The sequence below is a fragment of the Podarcis raffonei genome, chromosome 2, assembly GCF_027172205.1.
Source record: "Podarcis raffonei isolate rPodRaf1 chromosome 2, rPodRaf1.pri, whole genome shotgun sequence".
NCBI classification, from domain to species: Eukaryota; Metazoa; Chordata; class Lepidosauria; order Squamata; family Lacertidae; genus Podarcis; species Podarcis raffonei.
In genome coordinates, this window is record NC_070603.1 from 45,371,330 (window position 1) to 45,392,418 (window position 21,089).

The window sequence follows — 21,089 nt, forward strand, 5'->3', positions numbered from 1 at the left end:
TAAGGCAGCCTTAGTGCCTTTTAGTTGCCATGAGAATTAACTCTGTAGCTTTCAATGTCCTTGATTCCAGTCTTAAGCACATTTACTTGCAAGTAAGTACTGCTGATATTGCTAGGGATTTCTTCCGCATCAAGGCTGTGTGCATACAATGGGTGTGGGGACTGGAAGTAGTAGTTACAAGTACAACCAGAAAAGGAAGTAGAGGGCCTGGGAACAAAGAGTTTTGCAACCGAATACATTTGTTACCTGATATTAGGTTAAACACTTATGTGTTAGCTAGCAGAACAACAATAGTTAATTATCAACCCATCAAGTTCAGAGACCACTTAGTACTTCAGTGGAATTTTCCCATGTTAAAGTCTTCAGTACTAATACATTTAGGCACTCCTCATTTCAATGTCAATTAAACAATTATACTTAACAGGATCTAAGTGGCTCCCCATGTCAAATACAGATCTCATTGACATAGTTTGCTGTGTGAACTGGGTGAAACACTGTCCCTTTCCTTTGCACCCATCAGCCTTACTGATATTTGTTTGACATGCACTTGATTGAAGAGGAGTGAAACTGTGGCATGCCACAATTCACAATTTGCATGCTTGAGAATCTGTAGAGAGCGGCCAGTGATAGAAATGTTGGCAGATTTTATGGCCCATGCATCAGCTACAGCAGGGCCATCTGCAGCTGTAATCTCAAGAGCTGCTTACCAGTCAGTCTCAGAACATACTACGGTAATTGCCTAGGCCTAGGGCTGCCGTCTTCTCATCAGTGCTTCATGCCTAGTAATGTAACAGCAGAGAAACAGAAGCGGGGAAATTCATTTACATGATTTTGATTTCTGCACAAATCTTACCCTAAAAGGGCACAGCTGTCACTATATTTGTCAACATCAGCAAGTGATTATGTAAAGAAGGCCTAATTGTACTTTTGACTTTGTCTTGTCATAGCCTTGAGAGACCGATAGATGGACCACTTGGACTGTGCTTCCTAGCAACAGCGGCTGCAGAATGCAGAATTATCCTGACTTTCCTAAGCTTGTTATTTTCCCTAATAATAGAGTGAGAAGATATAGGGAGAAAATTAGCCAAGGGAGGAAAAAAACCTCCCGATTCCTCTTTGTTGGATTGTCAGTTTAATTTATTCCTGAACACAATGTACCTGAGGAATGATAAGAAACAACTTTGATATCATTCTAAATAAATAAAAAGGTTATGTAACCCAATCTCTCTGGTTCCTGGAGATGGTTTCTGTTTATCCAGTTGTCGCTTAACCACTGCAGCAGTCATATAATGGGAGAAAATAGGAGCTATCTTGACTGACATATATTCGTCTACCAGGGATGGCTAGATATAATATAAAAAGGAGGCTTGCTGCAGTCCCTCCATTGTGGTTTGAGCCTGGCTTAATCCCAATTTTGCAGTTGCGATGGCAAACGTGTACTAGCAAAGAGAATATAGTTTCGGCCTGTCCCTCCCCGTCATGCTTCAGATAGGCCCTCACAAACACACAGTTGGAGCTCTGAGCAACTTGGAGTGGCATGGGGGCTCTAAGAGGATAAAACAGTTTCTGAGGGGTAGGACTTCAGTAAGCAGCAACCACCCTTCTCCAAATCACCTGTTGCTGAAACAGTCAATTAAAGTGACTGCTGGAATTTTGTTACCTGCATTTATGGGTTTATTAATTTTTTTACATGCCTCAAAAGACGTGCTCAATGAAGCTTACAGCCTTCAATAAATACAGCACAATTCCCTTGACACAAACCTGTTCTTTGGCCCTGAATAATCGGTGGTTATGCCATCTGGTTCAGCATCCTGTTCTCACAGTGGCCAGCCTGTGGGACACTTGCAAGCAGGACATGAGGACAGGAGCCCTGTCCCCTCCTGTGGCTTCCAGCAGCTGGCATTCATAAGCATTCATAAGCAACCTCCTTAGTGATTTTCCAGAGATTATTGGTTTTTTCAAGCCTTTGGCTCATTGATAGTTCTGAATGACTCATTCATTACTGAAACAGGTATGGCCCTCTCCCCCTGGCCTGGCCCAGTTGACTGAAGAACCTCAAAAATATTGCGGATCTGATAACCACAACATTTGTACTGCACTGATGGGTTAGTAAAGTACACCAGCTTTCAGCCACCTAGAATCAGAAATGCAGTTTAAAAATTCATACATAGTGCAGCAACACTGCATAATGATTTAATATAACTTCAGACTTAGAGAGTGTCCCTTTAGAGCCCAGTATTTCAGAGTAATAAGGTGGATAAAAGTGAGATTATGCTCTAACTCTGGGGGGAAATCTTCATGTACCCTTTTTGTTCCCCTGATTTTAGCAATTAGTTAAATGCATTCATGCAAATTTCATCCACCTTTCATTCTCTCTTCTTACATTTGATTTCCCAAACACATGGAATACAAAAATCAAATCATATTGCTGCATGAATTAAAACAAAAGGCTGAAACGCAAACCCCTCCCCAGCCAGGTTTCAGAACATCTTAAAACATATTTACAGAGTAAATTGAATTCCTTTCCTATCAAAAATGATTGTCTGCAATCTGAACAGAGGCACATCCTTCTGGGTGTGCAGATAAAAAACTCTGTGGTAAACTGTGGTTTATTGTGGAAGAAAGGGGAGGAAAATGGAAGTCACTCAATGATGACAAGATATTTTGTTTTACAGTTTGAAGGGAGAAGCTATATTTCCTGGATTGCTAGACTAAATAGGAAGAGATCCAAAGTGTGGAAAGTGATGCTTTTTAGGGAACCAATTTTGCAGATGACACTGACTGCAAGCTTTTTTGAATGACAGCAAATTATGTAACAGAAAGACAGCTCCTTCTACCACAGTACGCAGAGCAAGGTTATTTACTAATGCAAACATTTTATCCATCTTAAGGAGGTGGGTGGCTTAATAGCAAAACTCTTTAGTACCTTAAGTACCCATAAACCAATATATTATCAGCACATAGTGAGAGGCCATTGTAATGTGAGATGTGGGACAACACTAATGGGGTGTGTTGGTGGAGGGCGGGAAGAGTGGGAGTTTCAAAAGTATACATTTCAAGCTTCCCAGAAACACACAGTTTGTAAACCTCAGAGCAGGTGCAATGGAGCAGTTCCAAAGGGCTGAGGGCTTATGATAGTTGTTTTAATAAATGGTCTGCATTATCTAGGTAGACAGTCCCAGAGGGAATACTGCTCCATGTGGGAAGTGACACTGTGACCTGTGGTCTATTCTTAACAGAGCTTTCTCTAACACATTGCACCTGTGTGCTTGGCTAAAATCCTTACCCAAATTATTAATTATGAAGCAGTGCTAATTTTTAAAAAGTGAAGTTAAGACATTTGCTTTAATGAAAGCTAAAGTGGGTGATTTCCACGAGGTCTGTTTATAGGAGAAAGTATTTTAATTTGTTTCTATACTTATAGCATGTCCTTCTAATGTCTATATATTACTCAGGGAAGTTTACAATAGTTGAAATTTACAATCTTGCAATAAAAACAGCCATCTGTGAATGGCCCTGAGACCTCTGGGTATAGGGTGGTATATAAATTCAATAAAACAAACAAACAAATAAATTAAACACAACACGATATAACAGAGAGACAGACTCAGCAGGTCAAAGTTCACCACTCAAGAATATTATCTGCCTGGCAGGTGTGAAGCTGCTGTAGCACATGAGTTGCACAAGATGCAGCACCTTTGAGAAGCCTTTCTGGTTTAGGATGTAGTCTTTTCTCAGCAATTTGAACATCAAGACATACTGGTAATTGTTATTCCTATTATTTATCCACATATCTAGGCCTGGCACAAGTACGGACGAGCCATAGTGATGTGGGCTGCTGTCTGGAATATGGTTGTTTGAGTGTCAGAGACACTTACTTAGCACTGCTCACAGCATCACTGACGAATATAAACACAAGACATGCATATGCATAAACCTAGAAAGAGTCCGACTGAATCGGTCCAAAGGCCCATCTGCTTCAGCCTCCTGCATTCACAGTGGCCAACCAGGTGCCTTTGGGAAGTTTGCAAAGATAACCTGATGATTGCCACTGGTGGTTCCCAGCAACTGGTAGACAGAGGCATATGGCCTCCAACCACAGTGCAGGCAAACCACAGTCAACATGGAGAATAGCCAATGATAGCCTTATCCTTCACATACTTATAAACCTGAGCATTATTACATCTTGTTTTAGCAAATCCCATAGTTTAACAATGTACTGTGTGAAGTAGTCCTGTCTTGACTTTTCCAACCTTTGGCTTCAATGGATGACTCTGGGTTTTGGAATTATGAGAAGAGGAGAAAAGGTCTCTCTATCCATTTCTGTCCTTTCTCCCTTTACTCACCATTTTTTAGCCTTCCAAATGAATTTCTCCTCTTCTATGCACACACTATGGCCCTAGAACCCATATGCAGCATCAGATTTCACACGGGCATCATAGAAATGGAAGTGACCTTCCCATTCACTCATATTATTAATTCCCCGCCCTTAGGGCAAGGGGTCCTATGGTTTGAAGCAAGTGACACAGGTGCTTCAAAGAAGGTGCTAGACAACCTGCTTTTGAAAACTTTCACGGAAGAAGCTTTCATCTACTGAATATTCTAACGCTTAGCAAAGTTCTCTCTCATGTTTAACTTGTGGGAGACAGCTGCTGCTCTCTAGCCCTGCTTTTGAATTTCCCTTAGGCACTTACTTGGTTAGTCACTGTGGGTAACAGGATGCTGATCTACATGGACCTTGGGCCTGATCCAGCAGGGCTCTTCTAATGCTGATGACTTGCATCTGATGAAGTAGGTTATTACCTCCCCAAAAGGTAACATTGATAGTGTTTCAATTGCCCCAGAGATTTGTTAAAATCTGTCGTTTCGAAAACATCACGTCTTCTTATGTTCAATAAGAAATGACCTGAGTTGCACTTCTCATGTTAAAGTGCAGATTAGAACTTGGCTGTCCGCTGGATTTTTGCACTTCTTCTAATGCTGCAATGAAATTCCCAGCAGTTTATATGTATCAAAATACACATTTTAAAATATGTTGTTTCGGGAGGATGAAAATTATTTCACAAATGTTGAAATGGAAGAGAATGGAATTATAGGAGTAAAAATGTGCAAAAGGGACATGGGCAAGAAATGGATGAATTTGTCTGTCCCTGCTGAGAACTTCCAGTTTGTGCCTGGATCATGCAGACCAGACTATCCCGTTTACACCAAAGCTATCCCCATCTCCACTGTGTGTGGACTGAACATCATGCCTTTGCATTGGAACTTGCAGGACAATCCTGCACAGACTACAGTGCCTAGAGGCACCCTAAGCCATGTTCAGTGACAACTCTTCCTTTACAGTTTCATGACATTTTGTAGTGGAAATGTTTATGTGAAATTGGACACTGACAATTTCACAGTAAATTTTGCACAGAAAATCTAATAGCAAATAAGTTCTTTCTTACCATGGGGATATTTAAGGGGGAAGAAAAAGAACAAGGGATAAGCAGATTTGAGGTATGAAGAAAACAAACTCTCTCTGCTTTGAATACTAAATGGCAAATAACCAGTACATTTTCCTGGTCTTGGATCGTGCCTTTGTGTGGCTGGGTTGCTCAACATCTGACCCATGGCTCACAGAACTTGAGCATGATATTGGTAACTGATGTATTAGGGCGCATCCAGCTGTGTAATTTCGTGCACAAGCTTTTACTAATCGTCATAAGGGTTGCTGCCAGATTCCGTGCAAAACAGAATATGGTAGCAGATGTAGTGGGATTTAAGGGGGATTTGTCAGACTTTGTGGTGGGTTCTTGCAGTGGCGCTAGCAAAAGCTGTAAAAACCATACATGGCTTTCTTGAACTGGATCTCTACATTTCCCTGTCTATCCCCAGATTGCCAAATCAATAGGTTAGGAAGCATTTACAGTGGAATACAGAATTATTCATGTTACTATTTATCCAATATCTCAAAAAGGAAAAAGTCTGAGCATAAATATTTACAATGTTTCAATTACTGTCGGCATAGCAGCTGGCAGCCATGACACTTGGATCTACAAATCAATATTTATGAGCCTTTGAATGCTTAGAGTACACCTGGCCATTAGTCTGAATTGACTGGTTTATTGTCTTAACACTCTTTAGAACAATGATAAACATCTTTAAACAACTCTTTGCTGAAGATATCTTGATTATAGCCTTGCACTGAGCACTTGCAAAGAGGGCTGGCAGCTGTCGGTTCTGGTTTAGAATCAACACCGTTAGTAGGAGGCTCAGAAGGAAAACCTATGAGATGGTAAATGATGGCTGTGCAAAATGTGAGCAGAAGGGGGAAACCACGGTGGGGATACAGCGGCAGAGGTCAACAACCATGTCATTACTCAGAGAGCAACACATTTGTATTAATTGGGTTGAAAGTGGCAACACCTTAGATTCAAATTGTTTTCTTGAAGGAGACTGCACAAGCAGAATGCAAACATTGACAAAAGGCAAATTGGGTATTCTAGACATGCCTTGCTGCTGTTGTTTGTGTTTTCACAGGGAAGAGATTCTCCGCAATGGCTTTGTGTCAGGGTTTTGTTTTGTTCAACTGCTCGAAATCTGAGCACACGGCTTTGCACTGACCTAATTGCCACCGGCTTAGTCTTAAAGATGTTTACTCGGGAGTATGCCCTACAGAATTATTGCATCCTGTTAAGCCTGCTTAGCAATGCTGTCTTAGCCCTTCTCTCTGCATGCCTCACTTCTGGCTTCCTCCATGGCAACTCCCATGCTTCTACAGGTGCACGTAGAAATCTTCCACCCTATTGCCATGCCGAAGCCACTTACTAGCGGCAGCTAGACTGGTGACTGGGAGCGGCTGCCGAGACCTCATAACACCAGTCTTGAAAGACCTACACTGGCTCCCAGTACGTTTCCAAGCACAATTCAAAGTGTTGGTGCTGACCTTTAAAGCCCTAAACAGCCTTGGTCCAGTATACCTGAAGGAGCGTCTCCATCTCCATCGTTCTGCCCGGACACTGAGGTCCAGTGCTGAGGGCCTTCTGGCGGTTCCCTCACTGCAAGAAGCCAAGTTACAGGGAACCAGGCAGAGGGCCTCCTCGGTAGTGGCACCCGCCCTGTGGAATGTCCTCCCACCAGATGTCAAAGAGAAAAATAACAACCAGACTTTTAGAAGACATCTGAAGGCAGCCCTGTTTAGGGAAGCTTTTAATGCTTAATAGACTATTGCATTTTAATATTCTGTTGGAAGCCGCCCAGAGTGGCTGGGGAAACCCAGCCAGATGGGCGGGGTATAAATAAATTATTATTATTATTATTATTATTATTATTATTATTATTATTATTATCATCATCATCATCATCATCATCATTATCATTATTATCATCAATGAAGCTGTAGCTTGATTTCACTCAACACTATTATCCAGTGTGTGTCATTCCAACTGCTCCCAGAAGCCGCATATCTGCAACTGCCTGGTCCATCACAATGCTGCAGTAAGCATAGCCTACAGGTAGATGGCTTTGTGTACACACCACTGGCTAGGAGCAGCTATAGACGTGGCAACAGCCATATTATTAGGGCAGCAGTGGCTTTCCTCTGGTCCTCTAAATGTTGCTGGACCATAGTTCTCATCAACCTAGCCAGCAGGGCCAGTGGACAGGGAATATGTGAGCTTTAAGTCCAGCAGCGTCTAGGAGGCCATTGGCAAATTGCTCCTATAGAAGAGGCATGTGCAAAGGGGGGCTTAGGATGCTATGTTTCATATCTGCAAATTGCCTTTCGACTTTGCTCACATTATTTATGCGAATGCTTGATCAGTATTAATGTGGACGGAAAGGACCTGTGATATATGGAATGCAAATGAGCACTGTGGTCAACGTAGGGTGGAACGAAGTTGTGTTATGGACCAGTTTGAAGCAAGAAGCACTTTTTAAGCCTCACATCTGAACCCCCCCCAAGACTGCAAGTCTTTGGCTTGCACTCCAAGGCTTTGCAACTCTGCTCACTAGATAAACTGGTTTTTAGAAGCCCTAGCTCTCAGAAACATCGATGTTTCCTCCTTGTTGTTCTTTTGCTGAGCATCCAGCCTGAGGAATAGTAAAATATAACTCAAAAGCCTGCATATTACATTTTGAATACCAGTCTGAAAAAAAAGAGCTGCTATTCTCCTTGTTGTGGGGTTTTTGTGGTGGTTGTCCAGAGCGGCTGCTGGTATTTGATCTTGTTCACTGTGTGAGCCTTCTCAGTAATAGTGACGCCACTAGGTGGCACTGTTACATATAGCCACCTTCATCTTTAGGTTTTTTTGGAGAGGAAGGTTTCATTAGATTTCTTAAGAGGAGCAATGTGACAGAAGGTGAATCGTTATGATTTCTGTCTTGGTGTCTGATTATAGGCAGCTCTTGAGGCAGAACTATTCTGTGTTGGGTAGAAATTCCCAAAACCTATATTTTCTCCTCCTCCGAATTATCAAATTATGATATACAATTTCTTTAATTCTGACAATATACTGATCTACCAGGGGCAGAAGTGGTTTTCTGAAGCTGAGTGTCCATTGGCCTGGACTAGCAATCTCTTGAGGGCAGCTCAAGATGGATTTGATATATGAATGGTGCTGATGTTGGTGGTGAAACCCATGCACAAACTATATGAATACTGGATTGCATCTGGGGGTGCTCTGGAGTGAGGTGTGTGACATGATAAAGGTTACTTGCTAAGGACCTGTGATATATGGAATGCAAATGAGCACTGTGGTCAACGTAGGGTGTGCGAACGAAGTTGTGTTATGGACCAGTTGCTGACACGGGCTTTGATCTAGTGGTGCAGCAATAAAACTGCTAGCACATCTGCAAAGCTAAGCAGAGTCTGGTCTGGTTTCAAATTGGATGGGAGAAGAGATTCCTGCATTGCATGTGGTTGGACTAGATGACCCTTGGGGTCCCCTCCAACTCTACAATTTTATTATTTCCTTCTCTGTTCTCTCTGGGAAACAAGATGGCAAAGTAAAAAAGAGGCCACCATATCTGTAGAAGAGGGGATTTCAGTTTACGTGACTAGCTACGTCTGCTGTAATTATATGTTATGCCCAACTGTTAAAGGTGCAGGAGTGCTTGACCTCTTTTTCACCCCTCCCCCTAGGAATGGGGGAGAAATTCAATTCAGATCACATTTAAAGGCAAACCTACAGAATTCCCACTTACCAAAATGATACAAGAACCAAAACACAGCTATCGTTTGAAACCCACACTTCTCTGAATTTCACAGTGCAGTTCTCTTCACCCCCTCTGCCCCCCCAAGATGACTTATGTTGCCTTCAGGATCTCCTGCAAGTCAAGAGAGGAGTAATGTGCAGCACACTGCTATTGTTTACTCAGAAGTAAGTCGATTGGGTTCACTGTGGCTTTCCTCCAGGTAAGTGCATATAGAACTGCAGGCTTCAGATTAGCATGGAGTAGTTTTAGGACTTTTGTACCCATCTGCCCACCTTATACTATCTGAAAACAAAAGGTACATATGGACCAGGTAGTCTTGGGGAATTGTGGTTCCTGGGCACTGTTTTCTGCATGCTGTCCAACAATTCACCACTGTGCCACATGTGACATCAGGCCAAAGTGGAGATTATCTTTCCCATACATTTGTGAAGTGCCTTAAATGAGACCAGTGCTCTTTCTTCCTCAAATCTTTTTAAATCTAAGTATAACTTTGTGAGGAGTCCATTTCCCAAGAAGTGGATTGAATGTCCAGGACTTGGCCTAGGGGTGGAAAATGGCTGACAGCGAATATTTTAGTATTGTCTGCTATTATATACTCCCCTCTTGCTTTAAAAGGGAACTTCAAAAGAACTGGTGGCAAAGGTTTAAACAAAGATGACTTGCTAGCTTTTATAACCACAGACCTGATTGCTCTATTTTAAATAAACAGGGTCCTTTAGAAGCACAAAAGTGCTACTTGGATCCTTTCCTGTTGTCATTAGGTTGATTCATTAATTAGCATGACTGCTAACAGAATTACCAGGGCTTTTTGCCTTTGTTAGACACATGGAAGAATGGATGTGATGGAGACATGGACTGGAAAGAGGTGGATAGTTGCTCGATGTCCCAAAACGCCAGGTCCATATCCCTTACTGGCAGCACAGAACATTTTTCTTTGAGCTCATTCAGCACAGCAGGGAATGCTCCTACAAAAGCAAGCACCCCCCACTCCCATTTCATTGTGGAAAATGCTGAGTCCCATCATTCTGGAGTCTTTTAAGGGAAAGCTGCATACTTGAAAGTGAAAAGATGGAGCATACTGTAAACTAGGCAAAGCCCAAACTTTGCTCGCTCATAACTGCACATTTTAACTCTCCAACATCTAAGCTTCTTTTTCATGTGGGATGTTTGTTTTCTGCTTAAATACTACAAAAGGTAGCTAGACTTGGAAAACTGACAATGGCATTGGAGTCTTAGATATGTCTGCTCAAAAGTTAGTCCAACTGAATCCAATATGACTTATTCTCAGGTATGCCTGTCTAGGATCGAAGCCTCAATGCATGCTACTGTTTACGGCATTATTTCACGTCTCTGCTTTTGAGCCTGTTAACAAAAGTGAAAAATTAGTAGCCAAAAATTTCATGCCTGTATTCATGTTAGCATAGCTTGAAAAAGATGTTTCAACTGATAAGAAACCACCAACTTTTATTCTCGCTTTCAGGACCATACAGGACAGAAAATAGCTAAATTGCTCAGTGCTAGCATTAAATATGTATGCATTGCTCAGTGCCAGCATTACATATTTATGCTTGATAGCCAAGTTTCTGGGTATTTTCACGACTGTATTGTACATGCTTAGTGGTTTCTTTTTTTAAAAAAAGACTTCCTAAAGCTGCAGATTCAAAGCAAATGCTGTAATTTATGCAGAAGCCAGTGTGGTGCCAAGGCTACAGGGGCTCAGGGAACACAAAGAGAAACATGGAGGGTCATATCTGACCCCCTCTGACCTGAGGTTCCTGACCCCTGGACTAGAGTGTCAGATTAGGACACACCAGCCCCCAATGCACCCTCAAAATCTGCTCCAAGGGAAGCAGATACAATTCTTAAATTAAAAAAAACCATGAAAAAATAGCATTTTGTGTCATTTTCTCCTAATATGCATATATGAATTGGATTTTAACATATCTGCATATCTATGTAAGCAGTTTTCCTCATTATAATGCATTTTGGTTTGCTATTTTAGCAAATTATGCATTGTTAAAAATATATGCATTTCTGTACACACTTCCCCTAATACGCAAAATTTGTGCACATTTAGGTTTTTTTATATTTTTTGCAGAAGTCCATCACAAAATTTGGAGAAGCATGAATTGCAAAGCACACCTATATTTCTGATCATCTGCAGTTTTGGGACCTGCCAGTTAGCTGGTTTGAATCAACATAGGAACCAAACTGAATTTTCCTGTATCCCTCCCTCCTCAAGTAAAAGCAAGCATTTCTTGAGGAACTCTAAGGTAACACTTGAAATGCTGAGAAGCTGACAAAGGCGGTGAATTCCATTCCTAAGCAGTACGAAAGTAACCTCAAATGGTCAGCATTTTGGTGTTCTTGCCTGTCACACTGTTTGAAGCAAGCTGTTGCTGTTCCATTTAAACCGGTTACCATTATCATGCTTGCAAGCATCTAGTCACATTGTGCCTTACATGCTATCGTCATAGCTCGAAACTGTGTGGAGTGATCTGGTGCTATAACCCAATAAATGCAAGCTATGTAGGAGATCAGTTAGCACAACTGTCCAGCAATAGGGGACACATGCATTCATTTACCGTATGTAATATGCTCCCATGTTAAGATTTGGCCAACTTTATCTCAAATCCCCCTCCAAAGATGTTGGGTGGTTCTTGTCTTCTTATTTAACTTAGGACAGCTACTGCTTCTGGTCCTGAGAGTTAATGACCTGTTGAGCTCATCTCTTCTTTCAGGAGATGTTGCCTTCATGTTTTCCGGCTTAGCAAACCTGCAGGTTTTCAACTCTCTGTGGTGCAATGCGCTGTTAATTTTAAAGGCATTATGCTTTGAGAAAATCTAGGCAAAAGGTGAGCAGCAATTTCATTGGGTGGCCCAGTTACGGAATAGCCGGTGCCTGAACTAAACAGATCTTACACCAGTGACAAAGGGGGGCACTTAAAGGCTGTGGCTCCATTTTACTTTTGCATCTTCTCTTTGTAAATAAATAAAGCCAACGGGTTTATTTTGTGCCTCTTAATTGAATGAATTGGGTTTCTGAATTAGGGAGATGCTAAAGGAATGCAGGCAAGTTGGACGCTGATGATGCCTCTGTTGAAAACAATACATTTCCATAGCATTTTAAGTGCAAGCAGTGCTTTAGAAATCATTATCCCAATAATGTCAGTCAGTTTCTGGGAAGGTTGCAGTGTTTTGTTGGCACTCTTTAATACGCCTTAGCTCTCCTTCAGGCATTCCAAAGTGGTGACAATCAATATGGGAGGATAAGCATGCTAACGCCAATCCTTCTTTTGCCATTTTTGCCACCTTCCAAGGCATGGAAGGTGACCTGTCTGTAGCAGGGAGCTTTTTGTATCTGTAGAGGCTGCCCACACTTTATAGAACTTGCATTTTCCAGGGTTCTAAAACACATGGGGAGCCCCACACAGACACAAAAGGCTCCCTGATGCACATAGCTACCGTACTTTCCCATGTATAAGACTATGTTCTTTTCTTTAAAAATCATGCCAAAAAGTGGGGGTTGTCTTATACATGGGCAGTGCATAGGGTGGACGTTTGATTGGTTGCTGCCGAGGTTGTCAGTTGCTATTGTGTGTGTTACTGGTTGCTGCATCAATGGATGGTGTTGATTGGCTGACACTCCGGCAGTTGGGCGGGTGATTGGTAGCTTCTGCTGGCGATAGGACAGATGGGAGGTGGATTTAGCGATGCATGTGGGTGAGCAATTTTAGGCAATCCCTCCCTCAATAACCCTGGGTAAGCCTCCCCCCCAAAAGCTCAAGAACTCTGGGCCATCTCTCCCCATTTTCTTAAATCTGAGTCCCCCAAAATAGGGGGCATCTTATACATGGAGGCGTCTTATAGACGGAAAAGTATGGTACTTTTCTCAAGTTGGAAGATGAGAAAAATGGCTGCAGAAGGGGGTGGAGCTAGCACACTTATCCTCATTGGATCCTCTCTCCTCACTAGAACATCTGAAGACAAGAAATGTGATGTGGTGTGTCCATGATTTGGAAGATACTGAAAACTGCAATTGAAGAGGAGTGGAATAAACACACTCATTCCTAGGGCCAAGCCTCATGTGGTCTGATGTGGTCTCTTTTGGGAAATAATTCATTTGAAACCAATGGACCTTACATCAAAGTAAGTCTGCTAGGGATTAGGGGGTTGGTTACACAAATAACCAAACATATATCTGTTCAATTTGTAATGCACCACACACACACACACACACTTATAAAAACATTTTATAAAATACTTTTACACATGGTTATGAATGTTGAATTGCAAAATGCCCAGGTTGATGAATTCAGCACTGTTGACTTATTTCATTCTGGTCTTTAAAACTGATTATTTTACCAGAAAGTATTGTAATCTGGAGAAATTCCTAGGAAACAATTCTCTAGTAGTGGCGAAATGGATCAAAACTGTATTGCAGCCATGTAGCTGCCAATCAGCAGGAGGCTCAGAGTGACATGTTTAGGGTCAGATTCAGAAGACAGAAGGGGCTCATTATTGGATAAAGCAAAATAGTTCTCCTCAGGTTATACTGTCCGTTTCCAAGGAAATAGTGCATTTCACATTGACGAAGGGATTCTTGCATAATATTTCTCCAAGTTGTTTGGAACTTCTCTTCCTCACAGTAAGTTCACTTGCACATACCGGAGGAACAGCACATTGTGAAGATAAAACACACTGTTCCGCCAGGCTGGTGAAATTATACTTTAGGTCTCTCTTTCCACAAGGCATTGCCATTTAATATAAATAGAAATTCTATCTTCCCTCTGCTACCTTTGCTCACCATGTGGGAGGTGGAGGATGTGCAGAGAAGCAATTTCAATTTCTTTTAATCAAAAACTCAAGCTCTTTCATAGAGTCACTGCACTCACAGACCGCCGGTGGCTCCTTTGACTGGAATTTTCAGCGCCATTGGTCAGGAGGCCAGAAAAGGGCTTTGCAGCCACATCCTCTTCCCCACCCCACCATTTGGTGTAGTCATTGTCTCCTCTGTTCGACGCCTGGTTCCTGAGGGCTTCTTGTTCTGGAGGACAGAGACCTTGAAACGTGTGCTCTGCTGCAATGTCAGGTGAACACACACCCATGTTTGCAATGGGTCCTTCAGGCCCCTCATTGCAGACACCTTGGCCTTGTTCCCTCAATTTCCATTTCTTTATTTCCCAGTCCTGTTGTTCTTTAGGGAGCTTATCCAAGTGTTGTGCTTTCACAATGGGCGATACCTCAAAAGTTCCCTGAAGAGCCAAGATAAGATACCTAAACAAACAAACAAACAAACAAACAAACAAACAAACAAACAAAAACAAACAAATTTAGTAGTACCCTCATAAAAGCTTTCACTCTTCCTGGTTCTCCTGTTCTTTAGATATCTGATGAGGTAGTATAATGCTCTTGGGTAATCATTTATGAAGACAATCTGCTTGTTACAGTGACCTTATAACACTGATAGGCCAGCCGAGGGCTTGGAATTTGTAGGAGGGTCAAATCAGCCATGATGTGATTTTAGGCCAGTCGCTTTCTTTCAGCCTGACCCATCTCACTTGGTTGCAGGGGAGGAGAAACCATGTACCCTGCCTTATAGACTTTGAAGAAAAGCCAGGCTATATGAGTGACAAATAATATATAGTTGTTAGAGACAGGTTTGAAGATAGGAAAGTCCTTTTGTTGGAGGGAGGGGGGTTGCAAAGGAGAGAAGGGGGCAAGGATACTGTGGGGCTGCCCTGTGCATATTGCATGGAAGAGGGCTGTGGGGCAAGGTTCAGGAACTAGTACACCTGCTGCATTTCGTTATGGGTCTCTGTGGTCTAGCTAGAAATGGTGTGCACTAAGGTAGCTTTGATGGGCTGGATGAGGGCCCAGGAATTGAGACTGAATCCTGACAAGGCAGAGTGCTACGGTTTGGGAACAATTTATTTAATTAGTCATTAAGAAATGGATATACTGTCCTCTGTCAAAAGGCCGCAGAGTGCTTTGCAACATAAAAATAACATAAGCAACACAAAAACTTAAGAAACAATTATATCAGTACAATGCGCAATAAAAATGGCAGCACCCAACTATTCATAAAATACTGCAGTTATAGTTCCCCCTCATCCAAAATCCTCCTGGAAGCGGTGTTTCTTAGGGCAAACAGTGACAGTAAACCACTGCTTTTGATGGGGCTAAACTCCCCTTGAAAGAACAAGTACATAGTCTGGGAATATTCCAAGATCCATCTTTGTCACGGGAGGTTCAAGTGTCCTCAGTGGTGTGAAGTACCTTAGGCCAGCTTTCGCCACCTGCTGTGGCTATGTTGGGACAGAGAAAGCCTGGGCACAAACTCATACTCTGATAACTTTCCATTCTGAATATTGAATTGTGCTCTGTGTAGGTTGACTCTTTGAATGACTCAAAATGGCGGCTACAGCAAAATGAGCAGAACAGCCAGACACATCCCATTGGTTCTGAAAGAACTGCACTGGCTGCCTATAAGATTATGCTTTGAACCTAAATACCTGAAGGAGCACCTCTCCCTATGTAATCCCACTTGGATGTTAAAATTTTACAACAGTGTCTCACCTCACACAGTATAAGGTGATGTGAGAAAGGGCCTTCTGTGTGGTAGTGCCCAGGTTGTGGGGCGCCTTCCCCTCTGAAATTCAGCTGACATCTACTCTCCCCCCCCAATCAGTGCCAGTGTAAAACATTCAAGCCTTTAGACAATATTGAGGTCCAGCTTGGGCTTTTCAGAGACATTTTTGTTGCTTTCTGATCAGCTGTAACTGAAATGTTATTTCATGTTATTTTTATTTTTGATTAATTGATTCTAGTTTTAAATGAAGTTTTGTGGTTCTCTACCATGAGATCTTAGGAAACAAGCGGGCTTTAAATATGTCAAAAGAAATAAACAAACTGGTGACTGATTCCAGGGGGCCATTTTTGGGTAGAGGTAATTAGTTGAGTGGGAATATCTCCCTCCCCCCTTTCCATGTACTGAACAGCAGGAAAAAGTACAGGTTGTATCTTGTTTTGGCACCGTCGTTCAACACCAACAAGCTAAGCAGAAAGTGACAATGCTTATTAGTTTTGCAGCTCTGGGTCATATTTGTAAATCATCGTATGGTGCTAACAGCCTTATGAACTAGTTTTCAGCACAGATTGACCAGGCCTGTGGGCAGAGCTAAATCCTTTTAGGAATGTAACATTATTTGCTTACACGCATGTGGCTGGCTGATCTGCGTAAAAATCAATTCCTAAGATAGTTCTCAGATTCTGCAGATTCTGCCTTGACTTAGCTTGTTTAGACTGTAAACTCCCCATGGGAGAGAATTTAGCACCCTCTGCTCACATGGCTTCTAGCCTTATTGCAATCCCTTCTTGGTTTGCCTGATAGCCACTAGTGTAAGAATAACTAGGTACAGAAAGTTCAAAGCCAAAGTGGGACACAGTCCAGCTCTACATAGAGGGAGTAGAATAACTCCATCCTGCCAAGCTCCACAGAACTAGAGATCAGTTCTCATCTCTTCCTGCTCCACTTCATAGGAGATTTGAATGTGAGAAAAGCCCACTATGCCTGATCTTCTTCCTTCTATTTTCCCCTTGGGAAGTGATCATAGAGTTCTGATCCCTTACAACCCCTAGTCTGCTGCAGTGAGAATCAAATAAAAGAAGAGACTCCCAGGTCAGGGGTTGCTATCTAGCTCCTGCTTAAGATCAGGGTGGTATGTGGTAACATCACATTTCCTCATTACATGGGGAAATGACAGGTTAGAAAGATGGATCATGCCAAAGTCCCTGGTAATATCTTTGTATATATTCATTGACTGAAGTTGGATCTGGTGATAAACTATGGCTCATTATTGCATTAATGAGCCTTGTCCTTTAGTGACACAGTCCTCACCTCCTTTGGCGCAGCCGTGAAGAGGAGGTTAGAAGTCTTCACTTCCAATTTTTGTTAACTGCAGTTTAGTGCTATGGGCTGCCTGAATCTAGCTCCTCTCCCAAGAGAGAAGATGACATGCACCACACCAGGAAACCTCTGTTGCTGTGGCTGCCAGCATGTTTTCACCCCTGCTCCTATGGTAGGGACAAAGAGAGCTTCCTAACATAAATGGGGACCTGGACTTAGTGAACCCTAAACTGCAGTCAATCATAGATTTAAATATAGTTTACTGAAATAAGTCAATTCCATAAACCACTGTTTGTTCAGATTTAAACATAATGATAAACTGTGGTTAGTTGGTTTTTTTAAATTAAAAATTTCCTATCTCCTCATGGGTCTGCTGGAGTATGGCAGTCCAAGGCTTGCCCAAGCTCATTCAAGTAAGAATGAACCAACGTTTATGATTTTGTCTGAATGAAGCCATTTGCTCAAAATTCCATCCTCATACAGGTGGCACTTGGGAGTGCATCGCTGACATACAACTGTGGCAGGGCTCACATGGTTCTTGTATGGCAACTTTTTAGCCTTCAGACTGCAGGGACCCTTGTGAAACTCCAGCCTGAATAATTATTTCACAATAGAGGAGCCGATTTCTTCTTTAAGAGAAAACAAAAACCAAAGGAGCAGAATGCTATGGAAACAAGCTTTAATGTACTCCTTCTGAATCTGCCCTCAAATCAATATGCGTTTATAATGAGTGAATAAAGTAGGATAGATGAAGAACAAGATTTCCAAATCAAATGAGCAGAAGATTCTGCTTCTACATGCTTTGTTTTCTCTGTCTCCTTTTCTCTCTCTGTATAGCAGTGGTGGTTAAGCAAACACTGTACATTTGTAGTTGTTCCAAGGCCTTGTTGACAGCTGGGAAAAAGTTTTGAGACCTGACAGTTAACTAGATCCATATTCGAGTGCTGAAGAGGAAAGCACCAGAAAAGCAGTTTCCCCCTCTACTTTGAAATGCTCAAAGGTTGCCTCTCAAAGAACTCCATTACGCAGCACAACCACAAAGCCTTTATGTTCCAGCCAAGGTACACAGACTTGATGCCTCCCGAACTCCAGAAAGAGGTTGTGACAGCACGAAAGGGAACAGGCTGTCAAGGATTTTAAGCCTCTCTTCCAGAGACCATCAGAAATCAGAAGAAAGTAGCTGATCAGAGGCACAGCAGGTGATGGGGAGATAAGAAACAGCACACTAAGTCTGTTGGAATCCATTCTTAAAGCCCCCTCCCACCATTACCCAGGAACTAGGTTGTTGCTGACCAGGACATGGTATTCTACCCAACAGGTACAAAAAGAAGCATATGTTCAAACCTTGGAAGAAGTGCTATGACTGGAGTAATGATGCATATGAAATAAAAGCTCCCCTGCGACATCTCAAACTCCATAATCCAGTAGGGATTGGTGGGAGGGTTGCAGACGACACATGTGGCGTTGTAGATGGTTGAGAAAATGAAGTACAGAAGAATGCTCACAGTGATTGTAATTCCATGGGACAGAGTCTGTGGACAAGATGTGAGGAAAAGAACCAGCAAGTTAGGTCACCAGGATTGGCAGCAAGTTAGGTCACCAGGATTCCAGTACAAAGGCAACAACTTCAAATGTTCATGTAGAAGCAGCCAGATATAGATATATGTATGTGTGTGTGTGTGTGTGATTAACAAACTAGAGTATTTTTCATTTATGTGGCAAAACATTTCAGCTTCCGAAACAAGGACAACTCCATTGTGCAAGTGAAAGTCCTTTCCCAGGGCTTCCACTGATGGGACTCCTTAGCTGAATCCTGCTCTCTGTTTTGTTAATCACAATAGCATGTTTATTATTTTGGAGACTAGCCAAATCTTAAAAGGGATGCAGAACAAGCTAGCACAGGGTACATAAGTTATGATAATCATTTCTAAAAGCAGGCAATCAGAAAGCTATAATAGTTACTGAAGGCTTTATCTACATACCCATGTTTGAATTTCTAAAGCTTGGTGAAACAGAATAGTAAGGAGAGCGACTGTATTGATTGTTGTTCCAAAGCGGAAAATGTCAATATCGGAATCAAGATATGCCTGGAAAACAGAAATAGTTGTAGGCTTATTGACTGACACAATTTTTGTTTCATTAAGAGCCACTTAGAGAGTGCCTTAAATACTTACTAGATAAGGGACAAAGAAGCAGATAAGGCTCTGATAAAAAGATTCCAAAATGGCAACCCAGAACGTCAGAGGCTTGTAAACCTGCAGCAAATCATAACACAAAGAGAAACACTTGATTTTCAGTCAGAGGGGTTTTTTTTTTGTATTTAATGTGGCAGTTGAGTCCTCTGTGAAAAAAGAGAGTCAAAACTCTCCAGTTTCCCCCTCCTTGGGGAAGCCATCAGGGAGGAGAATAACTAGACTGAAAGCTTTCCTTTTACAGCACTGGGCTGTAAAAGCACCCATTCAGGCATAAACTGCATGGGATGGCCTTCAGCAAGTCACAATCCCCCAATTTATGTACAATGGGGCAATTGTGAGGATAAATGAGATATGGATGGTAAATAACTTTCAATACAAATAGTACCATGCACATGAAAAATAATAAATAACCTAAAGTTTCAGAATAAAACAGAATCCTACTGAGGTACTTTATAAAACCAGAGAATAGGGTACAGAACATTATGTTTTCTAAAATGCTTCTGAAAATTCTTATTCTTCACATATTTAGATCTCATTGCATTTCTTTTCCCAGTGCAAGAGAAGTCACCTGAAGTGACTGTAGACTGTAGCCAAAGTTCATTACAGTTTAGGTGGAGTAAGACTGCACAGAGGGAGGCTGCTTAACCCTCCCCACCTTAAAATTGCCCTCCCCAAACTGCTTTTTCACCCACTGCGTTGAAGGATATGTGAAAAACTATAGGGACTTGTGAGGCTTCCTTGAGCAAGAAAGGTGTACCTCTGAGTTTTGTCCGCTCTTATAAAGACTAGGCAAGCTCAGCAGAGTTCCTGCAGAAACATCTTTATCCAGGACTCCGGAAAGTATTGGTGGCACAGAAGTGAAAAACAAGTTGAAGAAGATCATTTGCCAGTAGTCTATCATGGCGGCCCCAGAGAATGCACAGAAGAACTGGTACCAGAACAGCAGGTTGACGTAGGTCTGGTGGGAAAATGTTTAAAAGGCAAAATACATTAGCTGTTTGTGTTATTCAAGATATTTCCACGCACACTTTCTTACATGTGTACAGATGATAAGCTCCTAGAACACGTTACAGCCTGTGCTGTGACTTAGTTAATGCTTAAGTACTTTGATTTAAGGCAATTCAGTCCAAATGACTTCAAAAAATCCAAGTATTTGATCTTAATCAGGTTTTTGATCAGTCTGAGAAGCTAACTACAACTGAGCTCTGAAATTATTTTTAAAAGAGAAATGCAGCATTGGGAGTGGGGAATTTAAATAAAAAGTGAGGGAAAGGGTGCTTGACTGATATTTCTGTATGATATTATTGCCTCCTTTTTCTTCTCTCTAAATCGTCCCCAAGTTGCTATTCCTACCATGAACTTCTAAAAGTGTGTTTGCGCTATGTTTTGGACTACCATAGACAGAAATTGCTGCTGGGGAAATTTAGAACGGGGAAGCAGCTGGTGGGTAAAAGGTTTGAGAACCTTTTGCACTAACACACCCACTTTCTCCTGAAGCTCCAGGGACAATGCACCCCCTGCACCAACCTAACGGCCTCCAGCAAGTGGCTCTTGGGGTGGGTGTGTTAGACTTGTTTTCTTAGTAGCAAACATCTGTTCAGTGGTACCTCAGGTTACAGATGCTTCAGGTTACAGATTCCGCTAACCCAGAAATAGTACCTTGGGTTAAGAACTTTGCTTCAGGGTGAGAACAGAAATCACATGGCAGCGGCATGGTGGCAGCGGGGGGCCCCATTAGCCAAAGTGGCACCTCAGGTTAAGAACAGTTTCAGGTTAAGAATGGAGCT

At 42.0% G+C, this 21,089-nt stretch overlaps 2 protein-coding genes across 2 annotated transcripts in view; both read right to left on the bottom strand.

Annotated features, from left to right (window-relative positions):
- SLU7 (SLU7 homolog, splicing factor) overlaps nt 1-21,089 on the bottom strand; it is a 252,508-nt gene that overhangs the window by 44,667 nt on the left and 186,752 nt on the right. The gene's annotated exons all lie outside the window — the stretch shown is intronic.
- The window catches only part of ATP10B (ATPase phospholipid transporting 10B (putative)), a 153,918-nt gene continuing 146,901 nt past the window's right edge, over nt 14,073-21,089 (bottom strand). Inside the window, exons 22-26 of the mRNA XM_053368548.1 lie at nt 20,060-20,260; nt 19,282-19,362; nt 19,090-19,194; nt 18,452-18,639; nt 14,073-14,475 (exon numbers count right to left, since the gene is read on the bottom strand). Of these exons, the coding sequence (XP_053224523.1) occupies nt 14,073-14,475; nt 18,452-18,639; nt 19,090-19,194; nt 19,282-19,362; nt 20,060-20,260 (978 nt within the window). The remainder of the gene's footprint in view (nt 14,476-18,451; nt 18,640-19,089; nt 19,195-19,281; nt 19,363-20,059; nt 20,261-21,089) is intronic.